General features: G+C 41.8%; 3 protein-coding genes across 6 annotated transcripts in view; 1 reads left to right on the top strand and 2 right to left on the bottom strand.

Moving 5' to 3' along the window:
• LOC130355786 (uncharacterized) overlaps nt 1-8,505 on the bottom strand; it is a 477,167-nt gene extending 468,662 nt beyond the window's left edge. Inside the window, exon 1 of the mRNA XM_056556452.1 lies at nt 8,426-8,505. The gene's annotated coding sequence lies outside the window, so the exon portion shown is untranslated. The remainder of the gene's footprint in view (nt 1-8,425) is intronic.
• C2H11orf54 (chromosome 2 C11orf54 homolog) overlaps nt 1-22,458 on the top strand; it is a 101,330-nt gene that overhangs the window by 11,225 nt on the left and 67,647 nt on the right. The window lies entirely within an intron of this gene.
• Nucleotides 16,926-22,458, bottom strand: part of TAF1D (TATA-box binding protein associated factor, RNA polymerase I subunit D) — a 36,891-nt gene continuing 31,358 nt past the window's right edge. For 2 of the 4 annotated variants that reach the window (XM_056556460.1, XM_056556461.1), the window contains one exon: nt 16,926-17,205. In XM_056556460.1, the coding sequence (XP_056412435.1) occupies nt 17,122-17,205 (84 nt within the window). In that variant the 3' untranslated portion in view covers nt 16,926-17,121. The remainder of the gene's footprint in view (nt 17,206-22,458) is intronic. The other 2 variants (XM_056556459.1, XM_056556458.1) reach the window with 2 other exon arrangements.

The raw sequence follows: 22,458 nt of genomic DNA, 5'->3' as shown, positions 1-22,458 counted from the left end.
TGAAGGCCGCAGTGGTCTTCAACCTGCGGACCTCCGGAGGTTTCAAAACTACAACTCCCAGCAAGCCCGGACAGCCGATGGCTGCCGGGGCTTGCTGGGAGATGTAGTTTTGAAACCTCTGGAAGTCCGCAGGTTGAAGACCACTGCGGGTGGGGGAGTTCACTCGAGTATAAGCCGAGGGGGGTGTTTTCAGCACGAAAAATCGTGCTGAAAAACTCGGCTTATACTCGAGTATATACGGTAACCCTTGTTATAACTTTGTTTGGTTACAAAAAGGTTTTTCCCAGCACCCCACAGTATCATAAAGAACACCTGGCATAGGGCTGGGCGGTATGACCAAATGTTTGTATCACGGTATATTTTAAACTTTTGGCGGTTCCATGGTATATAACAGTATTTCCTACCCCCCCCCCCCCCCCCCCATATTAATTATCAGCCCACATCCCCATCGGGGTAAATACTCACATATCACCCGCATGTGCTGCCCTCCTCGTCCTGTTTGTTGCTGTCGCCGGCGCTGACACTCCATACTGTGCGGTATCCCTATGCCCGGGCTGCAGAAGGTAAACAAAAAAAACTTTAACGCACCTACGTCGGCCTTACGCTGGGGACGGGAACGTCGGAGAGCTGTCAGCCTATCACCGGCCGCAGCGATGTTCCGCCTCGGCCAGTGATAGGCTGAGCCCACAGTCATGTAAGAAGCTGGCTTCTAACATGACAGTGGGCTCAGCCTATCACAGGCCAAGGTGGAACATCGCTGCGGCCGGTGATAGGCTGACGGCTGTCCAACGCTCCCGTCCCCAGGAAACAAGTGAGGCCGGTTACCGGACCAACGGGAGGTGAGTTAAAGTTTATTTTGTTTATTTTTTACAGCCCGGGCATAGGGATACCACACAGTATAGAGCAGTGGTCTCCAACCTGCGGACCTCCAGATGTTGCAAAACTACAACTCACAGCATGAGGGCATGCTGGGAGTGGTAGTTTTGCAACATCTGGAGGTCCGCAGGTTGGAGAACATTGGTATAGAGTGTCAGCTACGGCGGCCGCAACAAACAGGACGAGGAGGGCAGCGCATATGCGCCCTTGAGCCCCTTTCAAGTGTACTTCCATCTTCTGAATGCTATAGTATACCTTTTTGCCGATATCCGATGTATACCAGCAATGTAGCCCTTTCCTACCTTTTTATACATCGAGATACTGGGAAAAAAGGGAAACCGTGCATCCACTAACTTTATTAGATTAATATAGCCTAATAGTGAGTATGTTTGGTCGGTTTCCCAAACATATACTTTCTTTTTTGTCATAAAAGAGTATTCACACATGGTGGCATCCGGGGTCGTACTTCTGTCCATAAGGGAGGAAGTGATAGCTCGGTATGTTGCCGCTCCTCCTGCACAGTACTGTTGGTTCCCTTTGCTGACCTCTTGCACACAATCTGACGAGCCAGTACTTGGGGATTACTAAACCCAATTTACACCCAACTGTAGGAAGGGTTTATTTGCCAATACTTGAGGGGTCTGAGGAATTTGTAGGGTGACAGAAAAGAAATCCAAAAAGAAAAGAATTTCCTCTGTATTATACAGCAGCTAATAAGTACTGGAAGGATTAAGATTTTTTTATAGAAGTAATTTACAAATCAGTTAAACTTTCGGACACCAGTTCATTTAAAAAAAAAAAGGATGGGGATAAGTTTCAGATCGCAGGGCGTCCAACCGCTGGGGCCCCCTGCAATCTCCTGTACGGGGCCCCAGATCGCCCCTGTATGGGGCTCTGACTCCCTGGCCAGATAGCGGGTGTCGACCCCTGCACGAAGCGGCGTCCGACACGCCCCCTCAATACAGCGCTATGGCAGACCCGGAGATTGCCAAAGGCAATAGAGCCATAGAGTTGTATTGAGGGGGCGTGTTAGCTGCCGCTTCGTGCGGTGGTCAACACGCCCCCTTCCCTTGGGCTTCTGGGGCCCTGTACAGGAGATCGCGGGGGCCCAGCTGTCGGACCCCCCGCAATCTGAAACTTATCCCCTATCCTTAGGATAGGGGATAAGATTTTCAGGACTGGACTACCCCTTTAAAAAAGGTTTCACTGTATATATGTATGAAGTTATGTAAACACAAGTTAGGCTGCATTCACATCACGTTTTCCCCAGCTGGGAAATGTTAAAACCGGGCGTTCCCATATGCCAGACGGACCAGCGCCAAATCTCATTCACTAAAATGAGCCGACCGGAGTCAGATAGTGACTCCAGTCTGCTAATTTTTGCCCCATATTTGGTTTTGTGACCGGACTTAAAACCATGGTGTACTCCTGTTTTAAGTCCGGTCACAAAACCGGATACGGGGCAGAAATGAGCCGACCATAGTCACTATTTGACTCCGGTCAGCTCATCTTAGTGAATGATATTTCGCGCCGGTCCGGCTGGGAAGTGGGAGCTCCCAGTTTTGAAATTTCACAGCCGGACTAGGCAGCCGTAGGGGCAAAATGTGATGTGAATGCAGCCTTATGTATACAGGCATGAAGTTCTATATGCATATATGAAGGGTTATAAACATGTATGAAAATATATACACATGTATGAAGGTAACACATATGCAGTTATATACAGGTATGAAGTATACATATACAGTGAGACCTCTCCAGAAGACCACCCCCTTAATCAAACCAGGTTTCATGTGATACTTTTAGGCCACCTTACATTAAGCATAGTAGTCATTTTCTTTGAGAAGACCCCCATAGACTTCAGAGTATAAGGGGTTAACATGTAAATACATGCAGTTAAGTGCACATGCATGAAGTTGTATATGCACACATGAATTAACATGTATGAAGCTATATACACATGTATAAAGAAATATATATATATACGTGTTGGAAGGACTTTAGATACACATGCACACAGTGACAGACACATGTATAAAGTTAGATAAACATGTATATACAGTGATCCCTCAACTTACAATGGCCTCAACATACAATAGTTTCAACATACAATTGTCTTTTCTGGACCATTGTAACTTGAAACCAGACTCAACATACAATGTACGGACAGTCCAGATCTGTGAAACGTGTCAATGGCTGGAAGAACTGACCAATCAGAATGGGCATTCACTGGTATATCACCTGTATTCCTGAAGTGCATGCACTGACTGGTGTCTGGTAGCGCCCCCTACAGTACAGGGAGGTATTGCATGTTCTGTACTCTTTACCTGTACCAGGGTTAGCTGCTCCTTTGGACACCAAGTAAGGGCGGCTCCATGTTACTTTTTTAGGACACTGTGTGTACTGTACAGGACTCTGAAGAAGCTCCTGTCCTCTACATAGACAGTGATTACAGCTCCCAGCAGATCTTTCTTTTATATGTAAGAATTTGCTTTATCTTTATTAGTTATCTACTTATTTTTCTATAATCCTCACTTTTTCCTATTTTTGGATGACATTTTGGTGGCTTCAGAACCAATTACCAGGTTTCCATAGAGTTATGGTCTCAACATACAATGGTCGTCCTGGAACCAATTAATATGGTAACTTAAGGGACCACTGTAGTTGCTGGAAAGAAGTTGTATACCCATGCACACAGTAACATACTCACATACATAAAGGTATATAAACATGTATATACAAATTAGAAGGAAATTATATAACCAAACACACTGACATAAAGTCTAGGAAGTCACACACATGTATGAAGTTATATAAACATGTATATACCTTTTAGAAGGAAGTTACATACCCATGCACACAGTGACATATACACATGTATAAAGGTATATAAACATGTATATACCTTTTAAAAGGAAGTTACATACCCATGCACACAGTGACATATTCACATACATAAAGGTATATAAACATGTATATACATGTTGGAAGGAAGTTATATACCCGTGCACACAGTAAAATATTCACATACATAAAGGTATATAAACATGTATATACATGTTGGAAGGAAGTTATATACCCGTGCACACAGTGACATATACACATGTATAAAGTGATATAAACATGAATATACCTGTTGGAAGGAAGTTATATACCCGTGCACACAGTGACATATACACATGTATAAAGTTATATAAACATGTATATACATGTTGGAAGGAAGTTATATACCGTGCACACAGTGACATATACACATGTATAAAGTGATATAAACATGTATATACCTGTTGGAAGGAAGTTATATACCCGTGCACACCGTGACATATACACATGTATAAAGTTATATAAACATGTATATACCTGTTGGAAGGAAGTTATATACCCGTGCACACAGTGACATATACACATGTATAAAGTGATATAAACATGTATATACCTGTTGGAAGGAAGTTATATACCCGTGCACACAGTGACATATACACATGTATAAAGTTATATAAACATCTATATATACCTGTTGGAAGGAAGTTATTTACCCGTGCACACAGTGACATATACACATGTATAAAGTTATATAAACATCTATATATACCTGTTGGAAGGAAGCTATTTACCCATGCACACAGTGACATATACACATGTATAAAGTTATATAAACATGTATATACCTGTTGGAAGGAAGTTATATACCCGTGCACACAGTGACATATACACATGTATAAAGTTATATAAACATGTATATACCTGTTGGAAGGAAGTTATATACCCGTGCACACAGTGACATATACACATGTATAAAGTGATATAAACATGTATATACCTGTTGGAAGGAAGTTATTTACCCGTGCACACAGTGACATATACACATGTATAAAGTTATATAAACATGTATATACCTGTTGGAAGGAAGTTATATACCCGTGCACACAGTGACATATACACATGTATAAAGTTATATAAACATCTATATATACCTGTTGGAAGGAAGTTATTTACCCGTGCACACAGTGACATATACACATGTATAAAGTTATATAAACATGTATATACATGTTGGAAGGAAGTTATATACCTGTGCACACAGTGACATATACACATGTATAAAGTGATATAAACATGTATATACCTGTTGGAAGGAAGTTATTTACCCGTGCACACAGTGACATATACACATGTATAAAGTTATATAAACATGTATATACCTGTTGGAAGGAAGTTATATACCCGTGCACACAGTGACATATACACATGTATAAAGTTATATAAACATCTATATATACCTGTTGGAAGGAAGTTATTTACCCGTGCACACAGTGACATATACACATGTATAAAGTTATATAAACATGTATATACCTGTTGGAAGGAAGTTATATACCCGTGCACACAGTGACATATACACATGTATAAAGTTATATAAACATGTATATATCTGTTGGAAGGAAGTTATATACCCGTGCACACAGTGACATATACACATGTATAAAGTGATATAAACATGTATATATCTGTTGGAAGGAAGTTATATACCCGTGCACACAGTGACATATACACATGTATAAAGTTATATAAACATGTATATACCTGTTGGAAGGAAGTTATATACCCGTGCACACAGTGACATATACACATGTATAAAGTATATATAAACATTTATATACCTGTTGGAAGGAAGTTATATACCCGTGCACACAGTGACATATACACATGTATAAAGTTATATAAACATGTATATACCTGTTGGAAGGAAGTTATATACCCGTGCACACAGTGACATACACATGTATAAAGTTATATAAACATGTATATACATGTTGGAAGGAAGTTATATACCCGTGCACACAGTGACATATACACATGTATAAAGTTATATAAACATCTATATATACCTGTTGGAAGGAAGTCATTTACCCATGCACATAGTGACATATACACATGTATAAAGTTATATAAACATGTATATACATGTTGGAAGGAAGTTATTTACCCGTGCACACAGTGACATATACACATGTATAAAGTTATATAAACATCTATATATACCTGTTGGAAGGAAGTTATTTACCCATGCACACAGTGACATATACACATGTATAAAGTTATATAAGCATGTATATACATGTTGGAAGGAAGTTATATACCCGTGCACACAGTGACATATACACATGTATAAAGTGACATAAACATGTATATACCTGTTGGAAGGAAGTTATTTACCCGTGCACACAGTGACATATACACATGTATAAAGTTATATAAACATGTATATACCTGTTGGAAGGAAGTTATATACCCGTGCACACAGTGACATATACACATGTATAAAGTTATATAAACATGTATATACCTGTTGGAAGGAAGTTATATACCCGTGCACACAGTGACATACACATGTATAAAGTTATATAAACATGTATATACATGTTGGAAGGAAGTTATATACCCGTGCACACAGTGACATATACACATGTATAAAGTTATATAAACATGTATATACCTGTTGGAAGGAAGTTATATACCCGTGCACACACACAGTGACATATACACATGTATAAAGTTATATAAACATGTATATACATGTTGGAAGGAAGTTATATACCCGTGCACACAGTGACATATACACATGTATAAAGTGACATAAACATGTATATACCTGTTGGAAGGAAGTTATTTACCCGTGCACACAGTGACATATACACATGTATAAAGTTATATAAACATGTATATACCTGTTGGAAGGAAGTTATATACCCGTGCACACAGTGACATATACACATGTATAAAGTTATATAAACATGTATATACCTGTTGGAAGGAAGTTATATACCCGTGCACACAGTGACATACACATGTATAAAGTTATATAAACATGTATATACATGTTGGAAGGAAGTTATATACCCGTGCACACAGTGACATATACACATGTATAAAGTTATATAAACATGTATATACCTGTTGGAAGGAAGTTATATACCCGTGCACACAGTGACATATACACATGTATAAAGTTATATAAACATGTATATATCTGTTGGAAGGAAGTTATATACCCGTGCACACAGTGACATATACACATGTATAAAGTGATATAAACATGTATATACCTGTTGGAAGGAAGTTATATACCCGTGCACACAGTGACATATACACATGTATAAAGTGATATAAACATGAATATACCTGTTGGAAGGAAGTTATATACCCGTGCACACAGTGACATATACACATGTATAAAGTTATATAAACATGTATATATCTGTTGGAAGGAAGTTATATACCTGTGCACACAGTGACATATACACATGTATAAAGTGATATAAACATGTATATATCTGTTGGAAGGAAGTTATATACCCGTGCACACAGTGACATATACACATGTATAATGTTATATAAACATGTATATACCTGTTGGAAGGAAGTTATATACCTGTGCACACAGTGACATATACACATGTATAAAGTGATATAAACATGAATATACCTGTTGGAAGGAAGTTATATACACGTGCACACAATGACATACACATGTATAAAGTTATATAAACATGTATATATCTGTTGGAAGGAAGTTATATACCTGTGCACACAGTGACATATACACATGTATAAAGTGATATAAACATGTATATATCTGTTGGAAGGAAGTTATATACCCGTGCACACAGTGACATATACACATGTATAATGTTATATAAACATGTATATACCTGTTGGAAGGAAGTTATATACCCGTGCACACAGTGACATATACACATGTATAAAGTGATATAAACATGAATATACCTGTTGGAAGGAAGTTATATACACGTGCACACAATGACATACACATGTATAAAGTTATATAAACATGTATATATCTGTTGGAAGGAAGTTATATACCTGTGCACACAGTGACATATACACATGTATAAAGTGATATAAACATGTATATATCTGTTGGAAGGAAGTTATATACCCGTGCACACAGTGACATATACACATGTATAATGTTATATAAACATGTATATACCTGTTGGAAGGAAGTTATATACCCGTGCACACAGTGACATATACACATGTATAATGTTATATAAACATGTATATACCTGTTGGAAGGAAGTTATATACCCGTGCACACAGTGACATATACACATGTATAAAGTGATATAAACATGAATATACCTGTTGGAAGGAAGTTATATACACGTGCACACAATGACATACACACATGTATAAAGTTATATAAACATGTATATATCTGTTGGAAGGAAGTTATATACCTGTGCACACAGTGACATATACACATGTATAAAGTTATATAAACATGTATATACCTGTTGGAAGGAAGTTATATACCCGTGCACACAGTGACATACACGTCTATGAAGTTACACACATGTATACAGTTATGTACATGTATGAAGAAATTATACACGTGCATAACTTTTCACGTTTTAACAATAAACACGTGCATGGAAGTGAAGATACACGGAAAGGATTCTCTAATTTTCACATACCCCCAGAGAAGCTATGGACGGAACCAGTGAGATATGAGAGCACTTACCGGACAGCAGCCGCAGCACAGTGCACACTAAGCTGTTACACCTCAGGCACAGCGTCAGTGTTGTATATCGGTTACCTGGAAACGGCCTGCAGACTGTCGCCACCTAGCGGTGGAGGAGGATGTTTACACTGCAGCGCTGTCTTGTTCTATTTAGATAATGTAATAAGACCTTTTTATTTTTTATAGAAGCCTTTTATTTCATACACTTTAGAGCAGTGTTTTCCAACCAGGGTACCTCCAGCTTTTGCAAAACTACAACTCCCAGCATGCCCGGACAGCCGAAGGCTGTCCGGGCATGCTGAGAGTTGTAGTTTTGCAACAGCTGGAGGCACCCTGGTTGGAAAACACTACTTTGGAGTGAAGTGATTCCCTTTTCCATAGGGTATAGTCTAATTGCCCAAGGGTGCGTTCACACTGAGGAATTCACGAGGAATAATTTTGGTAAGGAAATTGTTGCCTTCTGTCATTTTACCCATCAGGGTGCGTTCACACTACGGAGATTCCGCCTGGCGGCCGCTGCCCAGGGTGCTTCAGCGCTAGGGCCGCGGGGCACTGAGCCATCACCATTGACGGCTATGCAGTGCTCGCGGAATCCGCGCATAGAATGAACATGTTCTTTCTTTGCGCGGAACAATTTCAGTGGCGGAATTGTCCGCCGCGGAAATTCCGCAGTGTGAACGGGTCTCGCGGAGACCCATTCACACTAACGTTAAGTTCACACCACGGAATTCTGCTCGCGGAGTTCCACTCATGGAATTCCGTGGGAATTCCGTAGTGTGCACGCACCCTTCAAGCAGAATTCATGCGGAAATGAAGAGGAATGAAGGAGGAGGCTATTTAATCAACTTTTCTGAATTCCGCTCGAATTTCACTAGAAAACGATGTCGGGCAGAATTTTTTTTTTACCAGTGACTTCTATTGGATTCTGCTCGCGGATTACGCTTGAAGAATGAACATGTTCTTTCTTCAAGCAGAAAGGAATTCAGCATCGGAATTCTGCTAGCGGAATTTCCGCAGTGTGAACAGGACAGCGGAAAAAACATTAAATCATTGGGCAGAGGAGATGTGCATTCATTTGGAGCGGAGAATTCAAGAGGAATTACTCGAGTAAATTCCTCTTGAGGGTGCGTTGACACTGCAGAATCTCTGCTCCCTGAATTCCGTGAGCGAAGGTTCCGCCTGGCGGCCACTAAGCAGATACTTCGGCGCTAGGGCTAGGGGCACTGAGCTGTCACCATTGACGGCTATGCAGTGCTCGCCAAATCCGCGCAAAGAATGAACATGTTCTTTCTTTGCGCGGAACAATTTCAGTGGCGGAATTGTCAGCCGCGGAAATTCCGCAGTGTGAACGGGTCTCGCGGAGACCCATTCACACTAATGTTAAGTTCACACCGCGGAGCAATGAAAATATCCAGTGCTGAAGTAGTTAAACTGTACGTAGAGGGGACTGGATCTTTTTCCCTACATTTTTAGTACACAAAGGTTTGTAGATTTTTTATTATTTTTTATTTTTTTTACAATTTTAGGGGTTAAACAAATAAGCAATTTTACAATTTAATCTCAAAGCTAGAGGTACAGGTAAAGGCTTAAAGTTTCTCAATCCAGTAAAATGACTTTTATACATGACACAGTGGCCAAGATTTACTAAGCAAATCCGCCAGAATTTCTGAGCAATCTTAGCAAACCTTGCACCAAAAACCGTCTTAGGATGCATTCACACGCTATTACTAGCAGCGGGTTTCCCGTTGCGGGAATCCTGCTGTGAGTTACGCAACCATTGATTTAAATGGATCCACAGACAGTCCGCAATAGTGTCAGATCCGCAAATGTGGACCCATTCAAATGAATGGTAGCGTAACTCGCAGCGGGAAACCCGCTGCGAGTTACTAGAATGTGAACGCACCCTTAGGGTGCGTTCACTTGTGCGTATTTTTGATGCAGATCTACAACAGATTTGCTGCTGCAAAAAAATCTAGGCAGTAAAATCTGCTGAAGGAAATCTGCAGCAAAAATACACACGTGTGAATGTACCCTTAGGGTCTATTCACACATACAGTATCCTGCACAGATTTGATGAGCAGGATTTTACATTGAAATCTGCAGCAGAAAATCCTCCGCATCAAATCTGTGCAGAATACTGTACGTGTGAATAGACCCTAAGGGTACGTTCACACGCGTGGATTTTTTTTTGCGGGTTTTCTGCTGCGTATTTGAAAGTGGGCGGGCTTTTTTCTGCTGCCGATTTTCTGCGGCGGAATGTACACTGCGGAAAATCCGCTGCAAGCCCCATTGAAGTCAGTAGGGACTGTGGCGGATTTTCCGCAATGTAAATTCCGCCACGGAAAACCTGCTGTGGACAGCCGAGAAGAGCCCGCCCACTTTCAAATACGCAGCAGGAAAACCGCTAAACAATCCGCACATGTGAACGTACATTAAGGGTACGTTCACACGTGCGTATTTCTGCTGCAGATTTCAATGTAAACTGAATTACTGAACACAGCTTGAAATCCTGCGCATCAAATCTGCGCAGAATACTGTACGTGTGAATAGACCCTTAGGTACATTCACGCGTTGATAAACTTTCAAATCCACTGCAGTTTGTTAGTATTTACTTTAATGGGTCCCCGGAAAATCCGTGATAGCAGATTATTTGCTAAATAATGGCAGAGCCATAGAAGTTTAGTGAACCTTGCAGTGAATCTCCCACAAGGTGTGACTGTACCGTAAGGATCTATTCACACGTACAGTATTCTGCGCAGATTTGAGGCGCAAAATTTTAAGCGGTGTTCAGTCATTTAGGTTACATTGAAATCTGAAGCAGAAAATCCTGCGCATCAAATCTGTGCAGAATACTGTACATGTGAATAGACCATTAAGGGAATTCCTCCACATTTATTATGCAGTTGCCACACTTTTGGACACTTTTCCGCCAAAGTAGTGCGTCCTTTGTGTTAAAAAAAAAAAAAAAAAAAAAGGTGTGTGGCTTCCTGCGAAATGGACAAGGCTTTAGATACAACAAAAATGGCACCAACTTCTAGTCTACACCCTTAAGCAAAAGAAATAATTGGTGCAAACTAACACTTGTCAGTCAGTCTGAGAAATCTTAAAGGGGTATTCCAGTGGAAAACATTTATTTATTTATTTTTTAATCAACTGGAGCCAGAAAGTTAAAACAGATTTGTAAATTACTTCTATTTAAAAAAGTTTAACCTTCCAGTACTTATCAGCTGCTGTATGCTACAGAGGAAGTTCTTTTCTTTTTGAATTTCCTTTGTCTGACCACAGTGCTCTCTGCTGACACCTCTGTCCATTTCAGGAACTGTCCAAAGTAGGAGCAAATCCCCATAGCAAATCTTGCTCTGGACAGTTCCTGACATGGACAGAGGTGTCAGCAGAGAGCACTGTGGTCAGACAGAAAGGAAATTCAAAAAGAAAAGAACTTCCTGTGGAGCATACAGCAGCTGATAAGTACTGGATTACAATTTGAAATAGAAGTCATTTACAAATCTTAGAAAAGTTAGTGCAGCTCACAACTTCCCAGCCGAGGTTTAGTGATTTTACACCTACACCAGGTGTATAAAATATGCGAAAGAAAAAGTAGAATCACCCCCTCAAGGCTAGTATCAGGCAACCTGATACATGATAAGCAAAAGGAATTAGATAAAATACATGCTTCAATTTTTTGATGAAAGAATTTACAGAATGTATTCAATAACATAGACAGATAAAATATCTATAACAAAACAAATAAAATAAATAAAATAATGCATCCACAGATATAAAACCATGCAATAAATGTAATGGTATATGAAAGTTTCTGCCAAACCTATTACCACCGGGCCCTTGTGGAATGCTATAATGTCCCGCACTGAAAATGTATAACTCATGCTAGTTAGTTTGATAGTCCGGCATCTGGTGGATCAGAATGATGGAGTGACAGTTCACAATATTACTCAGTGTCTCCCAGTCCAAATAGATAAATATAATTACCGGCTGATGCGGTTACCTTCGGCACATTTATATCCTCAGGTCCGCATTCGGGACGATGGTATTCTGGTGTGGGGACGCTGGCATGCGTCTCCGCGGCTGGTCTGCCTGCCACAGACGAGTTTTTTCAATAGGAAGAGGGTCATGTGACACATCAAACTTATTGGGAATTTCACAAGAAAAACAATGATGTGCTTGGTTTTAACGTAACTTTATTCTTTCATGAGTTATTTACAAGTTTCTGACCACATATAAAATGTGTTCAATGTGCTGCCCATTGTGTTGGATTGTTAATGCAACCCTCTTCTCCCACTCTTCACACACTGATAGCAACACCGCAGGAGAAATGCTAGCACAGGCTTCCAGTATCCGTAGTTTCAGGTGCTGCAGAATGGGCAAAACAAAAATTGGAACAGGACCCTCAGTTTACGCAGAAGATTTTGTTCAGTGATGAGGCAAACTTTTATGTGAATGGTGAAGTTAAACAAAACCATCGCTATTGGTCTGACACTATCCCACATTGGATAGATCCCTCCAAGACTGTTGGAACACAAAAATTGATGGTATGGTGTGGTATATGGGGTACAAAGATAGTGGGGCCATTCTTCATCAATGGAAACCTCAAGGCCACTGGATACGCGAAATTGCTACATGATGATGTGTTTCCCTCTTTATGCACTGAAGCTGGCATGTTCCCTGAGTTTTTCCAGCAAGATAGTGCACCACCACATTATGGGTGTCAGGTCCGAGCATTCCTAGATGAACAGTTTCCTGGAAAGTGGATTGGTCGTCGTGGGCCTGTTGAATGGCCCCCAAGGTCTCCTGATCTGACCCCTTTAGACTTTTTTCTTTGGGGTCATCTGAAGGCAATTGTCTATGCTGTGAAGATACGAGATGTGCAGCACCTGAAACTACGGATACTGGAAGCCTGTGCTAGCATTTCTCCTGTGGTGTTGCTATCAGTGTGTGAAGAGTGGGAGAAGAGGGTTGAATTGACAATCCAACACAATGGGCAGCACATTGAACACATTTTATAAGTGGTCAGAAACATGTAAATAACTCGTGAAAGAATAAAGTTATGTTAAAACCAAGCACATCATTGTTTTTCTTGTGAAATCCCCAATAAGTTTGATGTGTCACATGACCCCCGTCCTATTGAAAAAACTAAAGTTGGATTCAAAATGGCCTACCTCAAAATGACCGCCATGGTCACCATCCATCTTGAAAAGTTTCCTCCCTCACATATACTAATGTGCCACAAACAGGAAGTTAATATCACCAACCATTCCCATTTTATTAAGTTGTATCCATATAAATGGCCCACCCTGTACTTTTTCTTTCGCAATTTACAAATCTGTTTAACTATCTGGCACCAGTTGATTTATAAAAAAAAAATAAAAATAAAAAAAATTATTCCACTGGAGTACCCCTTTAAGGGTAAGTTCACACGGCAGTATTTCTGTGCGGAATTCTACAGCAGCAGAGTCCCTTTTGATTTTAATGGGATTCTGCTGCACTGTGCAGACAGCAGAACTCCTGATTCCGGCATCCGCAAAAACATTGGACATGTTCAATGTTTCTGCGGAGTTCGCATGGAAATGCATTGCCGTCTATGACACGGTGCATTTTTGAGTAGTCCTAGTGACAGCATGTTCTGCCGGCACGCCGCTGTCAGAGGAATGTCCGTACAGATATTTTCTGTGCAGATATTCCACCGTGTGAACATAGCCTAAAGGAGAACGCCGGGATTTAAAAAAGAGAGGGGATAAGTGTCAAAACATGGGGAGTCCGACTGCTGGGATCCCCTTTAATATCCTGAACGGGGCCCCCACCTCTTCTCCTGAATTAAGCACGTCGACCACTGCACAAAGCGATGGCCAATACACCCCCTCCATGCAGCTCTATGGGAGGGACAGAGATTTCCGAGTGCAGCGCCCCAACTTTGCCATAGAGCAGCCAGGAGGGGAGTTTCAGCCATCGCTTTGTGCCAGGACCCTGTACAGGACCCCCCGCGATCTGAAACTTATCTCTATACTTAGAATAGGGGATACGTTATTATATCCTGGAGTTCTCCTTTAATAAAACTGTTCTCCTGTAATGAAGTCTGACTGGCAAAGCTTGTACTGTCTGTTGTTGCAGACAGATTAGTAAATCTTAGCTATTCAGTTGTGGGTCTTTGGAGCATCACTGACATTGTGGTATGGTCTCACAATAGCCTCCTTTATTTTGGAGATTTTTTTTTTTTGATTGTACATCAGTCAAGGAGAGGCTGGATGATGAGGGCAAGCAAGGAGGAGTGCCAGGCTGTGGCATGTAAGCAGCTCGGCTCTGTCTCTGACGCTTGGCTAAGGTTAAGTTTGGCAGCCACCATCAGCTCCAGGAAAGGTGGATTTATTTTATACCCTAACATCTATCAAACAGTGTGTCAGCAAATAGATTCCCTTTAACCCTTTCTGATATCAGACATACATGTAGGTCATGCAGTGCAGCGAGTCTACAGAGTGCAGAAGCTGTGCTCACTACATACTGTGAATGACCATTGCTAACAGGTCAATCTACGAAGAGAACACAGCTTCCGGACTCGCTTCATAGACTGCTGCACTGATTGGCACATATACAGCATTGCACGCCAAGTACCAGGTGGCCATGCCATGTGATAAGGGCATTTAAGAGGTTTATGACAGAACCAGTGCCTGTCATATCTCTATTCGGCACTCCATTGGGGTGGGGGGGGGGGGGGCTAATTGGCTTCCATGGCAGACAGAGGCCTTCTGAAGACCTCCAAGATGTCAGTGGGCAAATCTGCTAATAGAGTCTAGCTCAGACAGGCACTACTAGTAGAGCGCCGCTCTCACCGATCAATGCCATGTATTCCTTCTGCTGCCCATGGCCAAAAAGCTGCCCAAAAAGCCTCAAACAAAATAATGTACTTTAAACATACAGGTTTTCACTACAAAACCAAACTAACTACAGCTTAAAGTGGTGTCTGAGATTTGGAAAAACAGACAATTCTGTAAAATAAAAAAAACAGCACCATACATGTCCTCAGGTTGTGTGGGCCACATGCTGCCTGTTATTTTGGTCTTTGTGGCCCCCATCATTCAGGACAAATACATTTATATGGGCAATGTGAAGATGAAAGATGGGAGATGGGAGACCATCTTTGAGTGGCCAGTGGAAATTTATAGTGCAGGTCTGATGGGATGGTATCACGGTCATGTTTTTTTTTTTTTTTTTTAAATACTCCAATGACAAGGGTATAGAATAATTGTATCATTGATATAAAATCATGTATACACACTGTTATTTTGATAACACTTTATTTATTTATTTTTTCTTTGAAGCTGGGCTTGGATCGAAAATTAGCAAAAAAAAATAGCCATGTGGCAAGTTTTGTTGCTAATATAAAATCCGCGGCAGGAGGTGGAGATAATCAAAATGTCAACCCCACATTGTATATAAAAAATATATACCGTATTTTTCCCCTACAGGACGCACCGGCATATAAGACGCACCCTATTTTAAAGGTGCAAAATCTAGAAAAAAAAAAAAAAAGATTCTGAACCCAACAGTGAACTTCAACCTGCGGACCTCCAGATGTTGCAAAACTACAACTCCCAGCATGCCCGGACAGCCAACGGCTGTCCGGGCATGCTGGGAGTTGTAGTGTTGCAACATCTGGAGGTCCGCAGGTTGAAGACCACTGGTATAGGAGATAGTACTCACGTGTCCCCGCTGCTCCGGACCAGTCACCGCTGCCCTGAATGTCGCTCCATCGCTGTTGCCGCGTCCCCGTGGTATCCCCGATGCTCCGGACGTCTTCTTCCCCGGGATCCACGCTCTCAGTCATCACGTTGCTACGCACGCCGCACCTATTGGATGACGGGACAGCGTGCGCGAAAACGTGATGACGTCGAAGGAGAGCGCCAGCCATGCAGGGGATCCCAGCACGGAGCAGACACAGAGGAGGCAGGTAAGGTCCCTCCCGGTGTCCTGTAAGCTGTTCGGTACGCCGCGATTTCACCGCGGCGGTCCCGAACAGCCCGACTGAGCAGCCGGGTTAGTGTCACTTTCCCTTCAGACGCGGCGGTCACCTTTGATCGCCGTGTCTGAAGGGTTAATACAGGGCATCACCGCGATCGGTGATGTCCGGTATTAGCGGCGGGTCCCGGCCGTTGATGGCCGCAGGGACCGACCCAATAAGTGTGTATTCGCCGTATAAGACGCACCAAATTTCCCCCCCCCCCAGTTTTGGGGAAGAAAAATGCGTCTTATACGGCGAAAAATTACGGTATATGTGTACAAATAATGCATGCAGAGTAAGGATTGTTTGAGCTGAGGCATATCAATTGTTATGCCTGATCCTGTGGATTTTCCCCAAATACATTGACGGTAAAACTAGAAAAGCTAAAAGGTGTCAGAATATGGCAACGTAAAGCAATATTTTATAGTAGTAACGCTAAAGAAAAAAAAACTATCAATTTGGTGCCATTGTAATTATATTATTAACCCACATTATAATGTTAACAGAAAAAAATACTACATTACAAAAGGAATCCACTGCATTTTTTAAACCATATACAAAGCAGCTATTTATTAATTAATTTAATAAATGTTTACAAAAAAATATATATTGATTGTATCGAAAAACATAGCTACTGTTCAGAATTTCACAGTGATAAGAGTTCACGTGAAGTTTTATTACATAATTATTTCTTTTTTTTCTTTTTCTTCTTTATTTGCCAATCTTCCTTGCTGGGCACTTGGCGGTCCAGAATGAATGCACTGGTCTCCTGAAATACAGGGGGAAAACGCCCATCAGAAGCACAAAAGAGCCAGAAAACATTTATAGGACTACCATTTTCTATGTGTGATATATGGGTGGTGCTTCTGACTGTTACATGATGCCCACTGTGCTCCTGTACTTCATTCTTTTGATTAGCTCTGTGGTTCACTGCGTGGGGAGGAAAAGTTAAGAGGCAGGGTGTGTGGAAGCAAAACATCAGCAAACAGGGGAAGAAAAGGACTGCAGCGTGGACCAGAAGATCTGGCAGTGGGAGCTCTGGAATTTATTAAGGCTTTTATTTTTTTTAATCAACAGGTGCCAGAAGGGGTAGGTACTCTGGTGGAAAACTATTTTATCAACTGGTGCCAGAAAGTTAAACAGATTTGTAAATTACTTCTATTAAAAAAATCTTAATCCTTCCAGTACTTTTTAGGGGCTGTATACTACAGAGGAAATGTTTATCTTTTTGGATTTCTGATGTCATGACCACAGTGCTCTCTGCTGACCTCTGCTGTCCATTTTTGGAACTGTCCATAGCAGGAGAAAATCCCCATAGCAAACATATGCTGCTCTGGACAGTTCCTAAAATGGACAGCAGAGAGCACTGTGGTCATGGCATCAGAGAAATCCAAAAAGAAAAGCATTTCCTCTGTAGTGTACAGCTCATAAAATATACTGGAAGGATTAAGATTTTTTTAATAGAAGTAATTTACAAATCTGTTTAACTTTCTGGCACCAGTCGATTTAAAAAAAAAAAAAAAAGTTTTCCCACGGGAGTACCCCTTTAACCCTTCCAGTAGTTATCAGCTGCTGTATGCTCCAGAGGAAATTTGACTGTTCTTTTCTGTCTGACCACAGTGCTCTCTGCTGACACCTCTGTTCGTGTCAGGAACTGTCCAGAGCAGGAGAGGTTTGCTATGGGGACTTACTCCTGCTCTGGACAGTTCCTGACATGGACAGAGAGCACTGTGGTCAGACAAAAGGAAATTTAAAAAGAAAAGAATTTCATGTGGAGCATACAGCAGCTAATAAGTACTGGAAGGATTAAGATTTTTAAATAGAATTAATTTACAAATCTGTTAAATTTTCTGGCACCAGTTGATTATAAACATTTTTTTCACCGGAGTACCCTTTTAAATGCAAGGGCAGGCATATAGTACAGCATTAGATTAACCTAGAAAACATTTTTTTTTTCCTTAAGGACAGACTAGTATGAGGGCTTGTTTTTTTGCGCAACCAGTTGTCCTTTGTAATGACATCACTCACTTTACCATAAAATGTATGGCGCAACCAAAAAAATACTATTTGTGTGGGGTAATTGATAAGAAAACTGCAATTTTGCAAATTTTGGAAGGTTTCGTTTTCATGCTGTACACTTTACGGTAAAATAGACATGTTTTCTTTATTCTGTGGGTCAATACGATTAAAATGATACCCATGATTACATACTTATCTATTATTAAGGCGCTAAAAAAAAAAAAAACGCAAATTTTTACCAAAATCAGTGCGTTTAAAACCCCTCTATTTTGCTGACCTATAACTTTTTCATTTTTCCGCATAAGCGGCGGTATGAGGGCTCATTTTTTGCGCCATGATCTTTAATTTTTTTTGATACAACATTTGCATAGATAAAACTTAATCCATTTATAAATTTTTTGTTGGAATAAAATGTTTTAAAAAAGCAGCAATTTTGAATTTTTTTTTTTACGTTCACCGTATGGGATAATTAACATTATATTTTAATAGTTTGGATATTTACGCATGCGGCAATACCAAATATGTTTCTAACTTTTATATATTTTAATTTTATTTTTTTTACACTTTTTGGGGGTAGAATGGGGAAAAACATTTACATTTACATTTTTTTGGGGGAGGGGATTTTTAACATTTTACTTTTATTTTTTACTTTTATTATTACACTTTAATTGTCCCCATAGGGGACTATTTATAGCAATCATTTGATTGCTAATACTGTTCAGTGCTATGCATAGGACATAGCACTGCTCAGTGTTATCGGCTATCTTCTGCTCTGGTCTGCTCGATCTCAGACCAGAGCAGAAGACACCGGGAGACAGATGGAGAAAGGTGAGGGGACCTCCGACCGCCATTACAGCAGCAGCGCTGCGGGCGATCCGATCGTCCACATTAAGTGCCGTGATCTGTATTGATCACGGCATCTGAGGGGTTAATGGCGGACATCCGCATGATCGCGGATGTCCAACATTACCAGCGGGTCCCTGGCTATCAGCAGCCGGGACCTGCTGCGCATTACGACCTGCGTCGTTAAGGGGTTAAGGGGACCAGCCAGCAGGTTTTTATGGAATAAAGTAAGGCATGGCTGCATAGGGCTTTTGAACCCGAATCTGTACATACCCTTCATTAGTTAATTGACGCATCCAGTGCCAAAATATCAGAGTTTAAAAGGATATGCAAAGTAGGCCTTGAACCTTACTGAGCATTTTCTCTTGACTGCTAGAGGACAGTTTGGCCCCTTCACTGGTTAGTCACTCACCTCCGTGCCCTGGTCAGCATCTCCACCATACTAAGGCTATATTCACAAGGCAGAATTTCTGCATGCAGAATTCTGCAAGGATTCCGCATCAAATTAACCCCTTAAAGGAGTAGTCCAGTGGTGACCCAGTGGTGAACAACTTATCCCCTATCCAAAGATAGGGGATAAGTTTGAGATCGCGGGAGGTCTGACTGCTGGGGCCCCCTGCGATCTCCTCTACGGAGCCCCGACAGCCCGCGGGAAGGGGGCGTGTCGACCTCCGCACGAAGCGGCGGCCGACACGCCCCCTCAATACAACTCTATGGCAGAGCCGGCTCTGCCATAGAGATGTATTGAGGGGGCGTGTCGGCTGCCGCTTCGTGCGGAGATCGACACCCGCTATCTGGCTGGAGAGCCTGGCCCCCCTACAGAGAGATGGCAGGGGGCCCCAGCGGTCGGACCCCCCGCGATCTCAAACTTATCCCCTATCCTTAGGATACAGGATAAGTTTTTCACCACTGGACTACCCCTTTAAAGGGGTATTCCGCCCCTAGACATCTTATCCCCTATCCAAAAGATAGGGGATAAGATGTCTGATCGCCGCGGTCCCGCTGCTGGGGAGCCCTGGGATCCCCGCTGCGGCACCGCGCTATCATTACAGCACAGAGCGAGTTCGCTCTGCACGTAATGATGGGCGGTACAGGGGCCGGAGCATCGTTACGTCACGGCTCCGCCCCTCGTGATGTTACGGCCCACCCCTTTCAATACAAGTCTATGGGAGGGGGCGTGGCGGTCGTCACGCCCCCTCCCATAGACTTGCATTAAGGGGACAGGCCGTGATGTCACGAGGGGCGGAGCCATGACGTCGCGCTGCTCCGTCCCCCGTATCGCCCGTCATTACGCACAGAGCGAACTCGCTCTGTGCAGTAATGATGGCGGGGTGCCGCAGCGGAGATCCCAGGGCTCCCCAGCAGCGGGACCGCGGCGATCAGACATCTTATCCCCTATCCAAAGGATAGGGGATAAGATATCTAGGGGCGGAATACCCCTTTAAGGACCAAGACCATTTTGACCTTAAGGACCAGGTCAATTTTATTTTTGCATTTTTCGTTTTTTCCTCCTCCCCTTCTTGCCTTCTAAAAATCATAACTCTTATATTTTCATCAACACACCCACATGAGGCTTGTTTTCTGCATGACCAGTTGTACTTTGTAATAACATCACTCATTTTACCATAACATTTATGGCGCAACGAAAAAAAAAATTATGATACCCATGATTACATACTTTTCTATTACTGTGCCGCTTTAAAAAAAAAAAAAAAAAAAATGTATACAAAATCCCTATTTTGAAAACCTATAACTTTTTCATTTTTCTGTATAAGCAGCGGTATGAGGGCTAATTTTTTGCGCCGTGATCTGTACTTTGTATATATATATTTGTGTATATAAAACTTTTATAGAAATTTTTTAAATAAAACATAAAAAAGCATCAATTTTGGCCTTTTTCCCCCCCCCCCCCCCCCTTTACGTTCACGCTATTCCCCCTACAGGATCATTAACATTATATTTTAATAGTTCGGACATTTACGCACGTTACGATACAAAATATGTTAAAAAAAAAAATAAAATGTTTTAAACAAGGGGGAAGGGGATATTTATTTTTTTTTTTTAACACTTTTTAGGTCCCCATAGGAGACTATTTAAAGCAATCATTTGGATTGCTAATACTGTTCAGTGCTATGCATAGGGCATAACACTGATCAGTATTATCGGCCTCTGGTCTGCTGGAAGGCAGATCAGTGCAGAAGATGCCCGGAAGGCGGCAGAGGCCGGTGAGGGGACCTCCGTCCGCCATGTTAGCTGATCTGATCCCCCCCTTAGCCGTGCTGCCGCAGATCCCGTGATCTTTATTGATCACGGCATCTGAGGGGTTAATGGCAGACATCCGTGCGATCACGGATGTCAGCCATTACCGGTGGGTCCCTGGCTGCTATCAGCAGCCGGGACCTGCCGCACATGACCTGAGCATCGATACGATGCTCCCGGTCATGTACAGGACGTAAATGTACGTCCTGGTGCGCGAAGTACCGCCGCATCAGGACGTATATTTACATCCGTGGTCATTAAGGGGTTAAAGCCCAATAGACTTCTATGGGATTACGCACTACCATTCACACTTTAGAATTTCCGCATGTGGATTCCGCACGGAATCCTCACAAGACAGAAACCACCCAAATTAAGTCAGATCTGCAGCAGGTGTTCAGTGAATTTCCTCCATAATGGGCTGCGTGAAATCTGCCGAAAATCTACTACACACCATTAGACTATGTTCAGTACTTTGAGGTTTTCTTAAAAGTGGTATCCCAAAATGTCATACTCAACTACCCTGGTCCCTCACTACCCTCTCAGCCAATCACTGACCACAGTGGTGTTCCCCCTCAGTCACTGACCAAGCAGGTGCTGTTGAGAAGGCTTGTCTTCAATGTAGGAACATGTAGTGAAGAGCGGGGGAGTAGGTAGAAGAGTATGGCTTGGTTTTTATTTTTACCCTGTCCCCAGCGACATCTTTTTTTTCTACTAGAATATATCTTTGTTGTCAAGTAGAGGAGGCCTGCTTTTTAAACATGGGAAACGTCTCTGGAGATTTCTTTATACAAGTCAGATCTATGAGTGAAACTGATTTTCCGGAGCTGTTTGCATTTCTCTCCTTTTCATACCATTGTAGGAAAAGAGATCTTTTATAGACTGGTATAATCCAATCTCCCCA

Source organism: Hyla sarda, chromosome 2, assembly GCF_029499605.1.
Source record: "Hyla sarda isolate aHylSar1 chromosome 2, aHylSar1.hap1, whole genome shotgun sequence".
Lineage (NCBI taxonomy): Eukaryota > Metazoa > Chordata > Amphibia > Anura > Hylidae > Hyla > Hyla sarda.
This window is presented reverse-complemented; position numbering and strand designations above follow the sequence as displayed.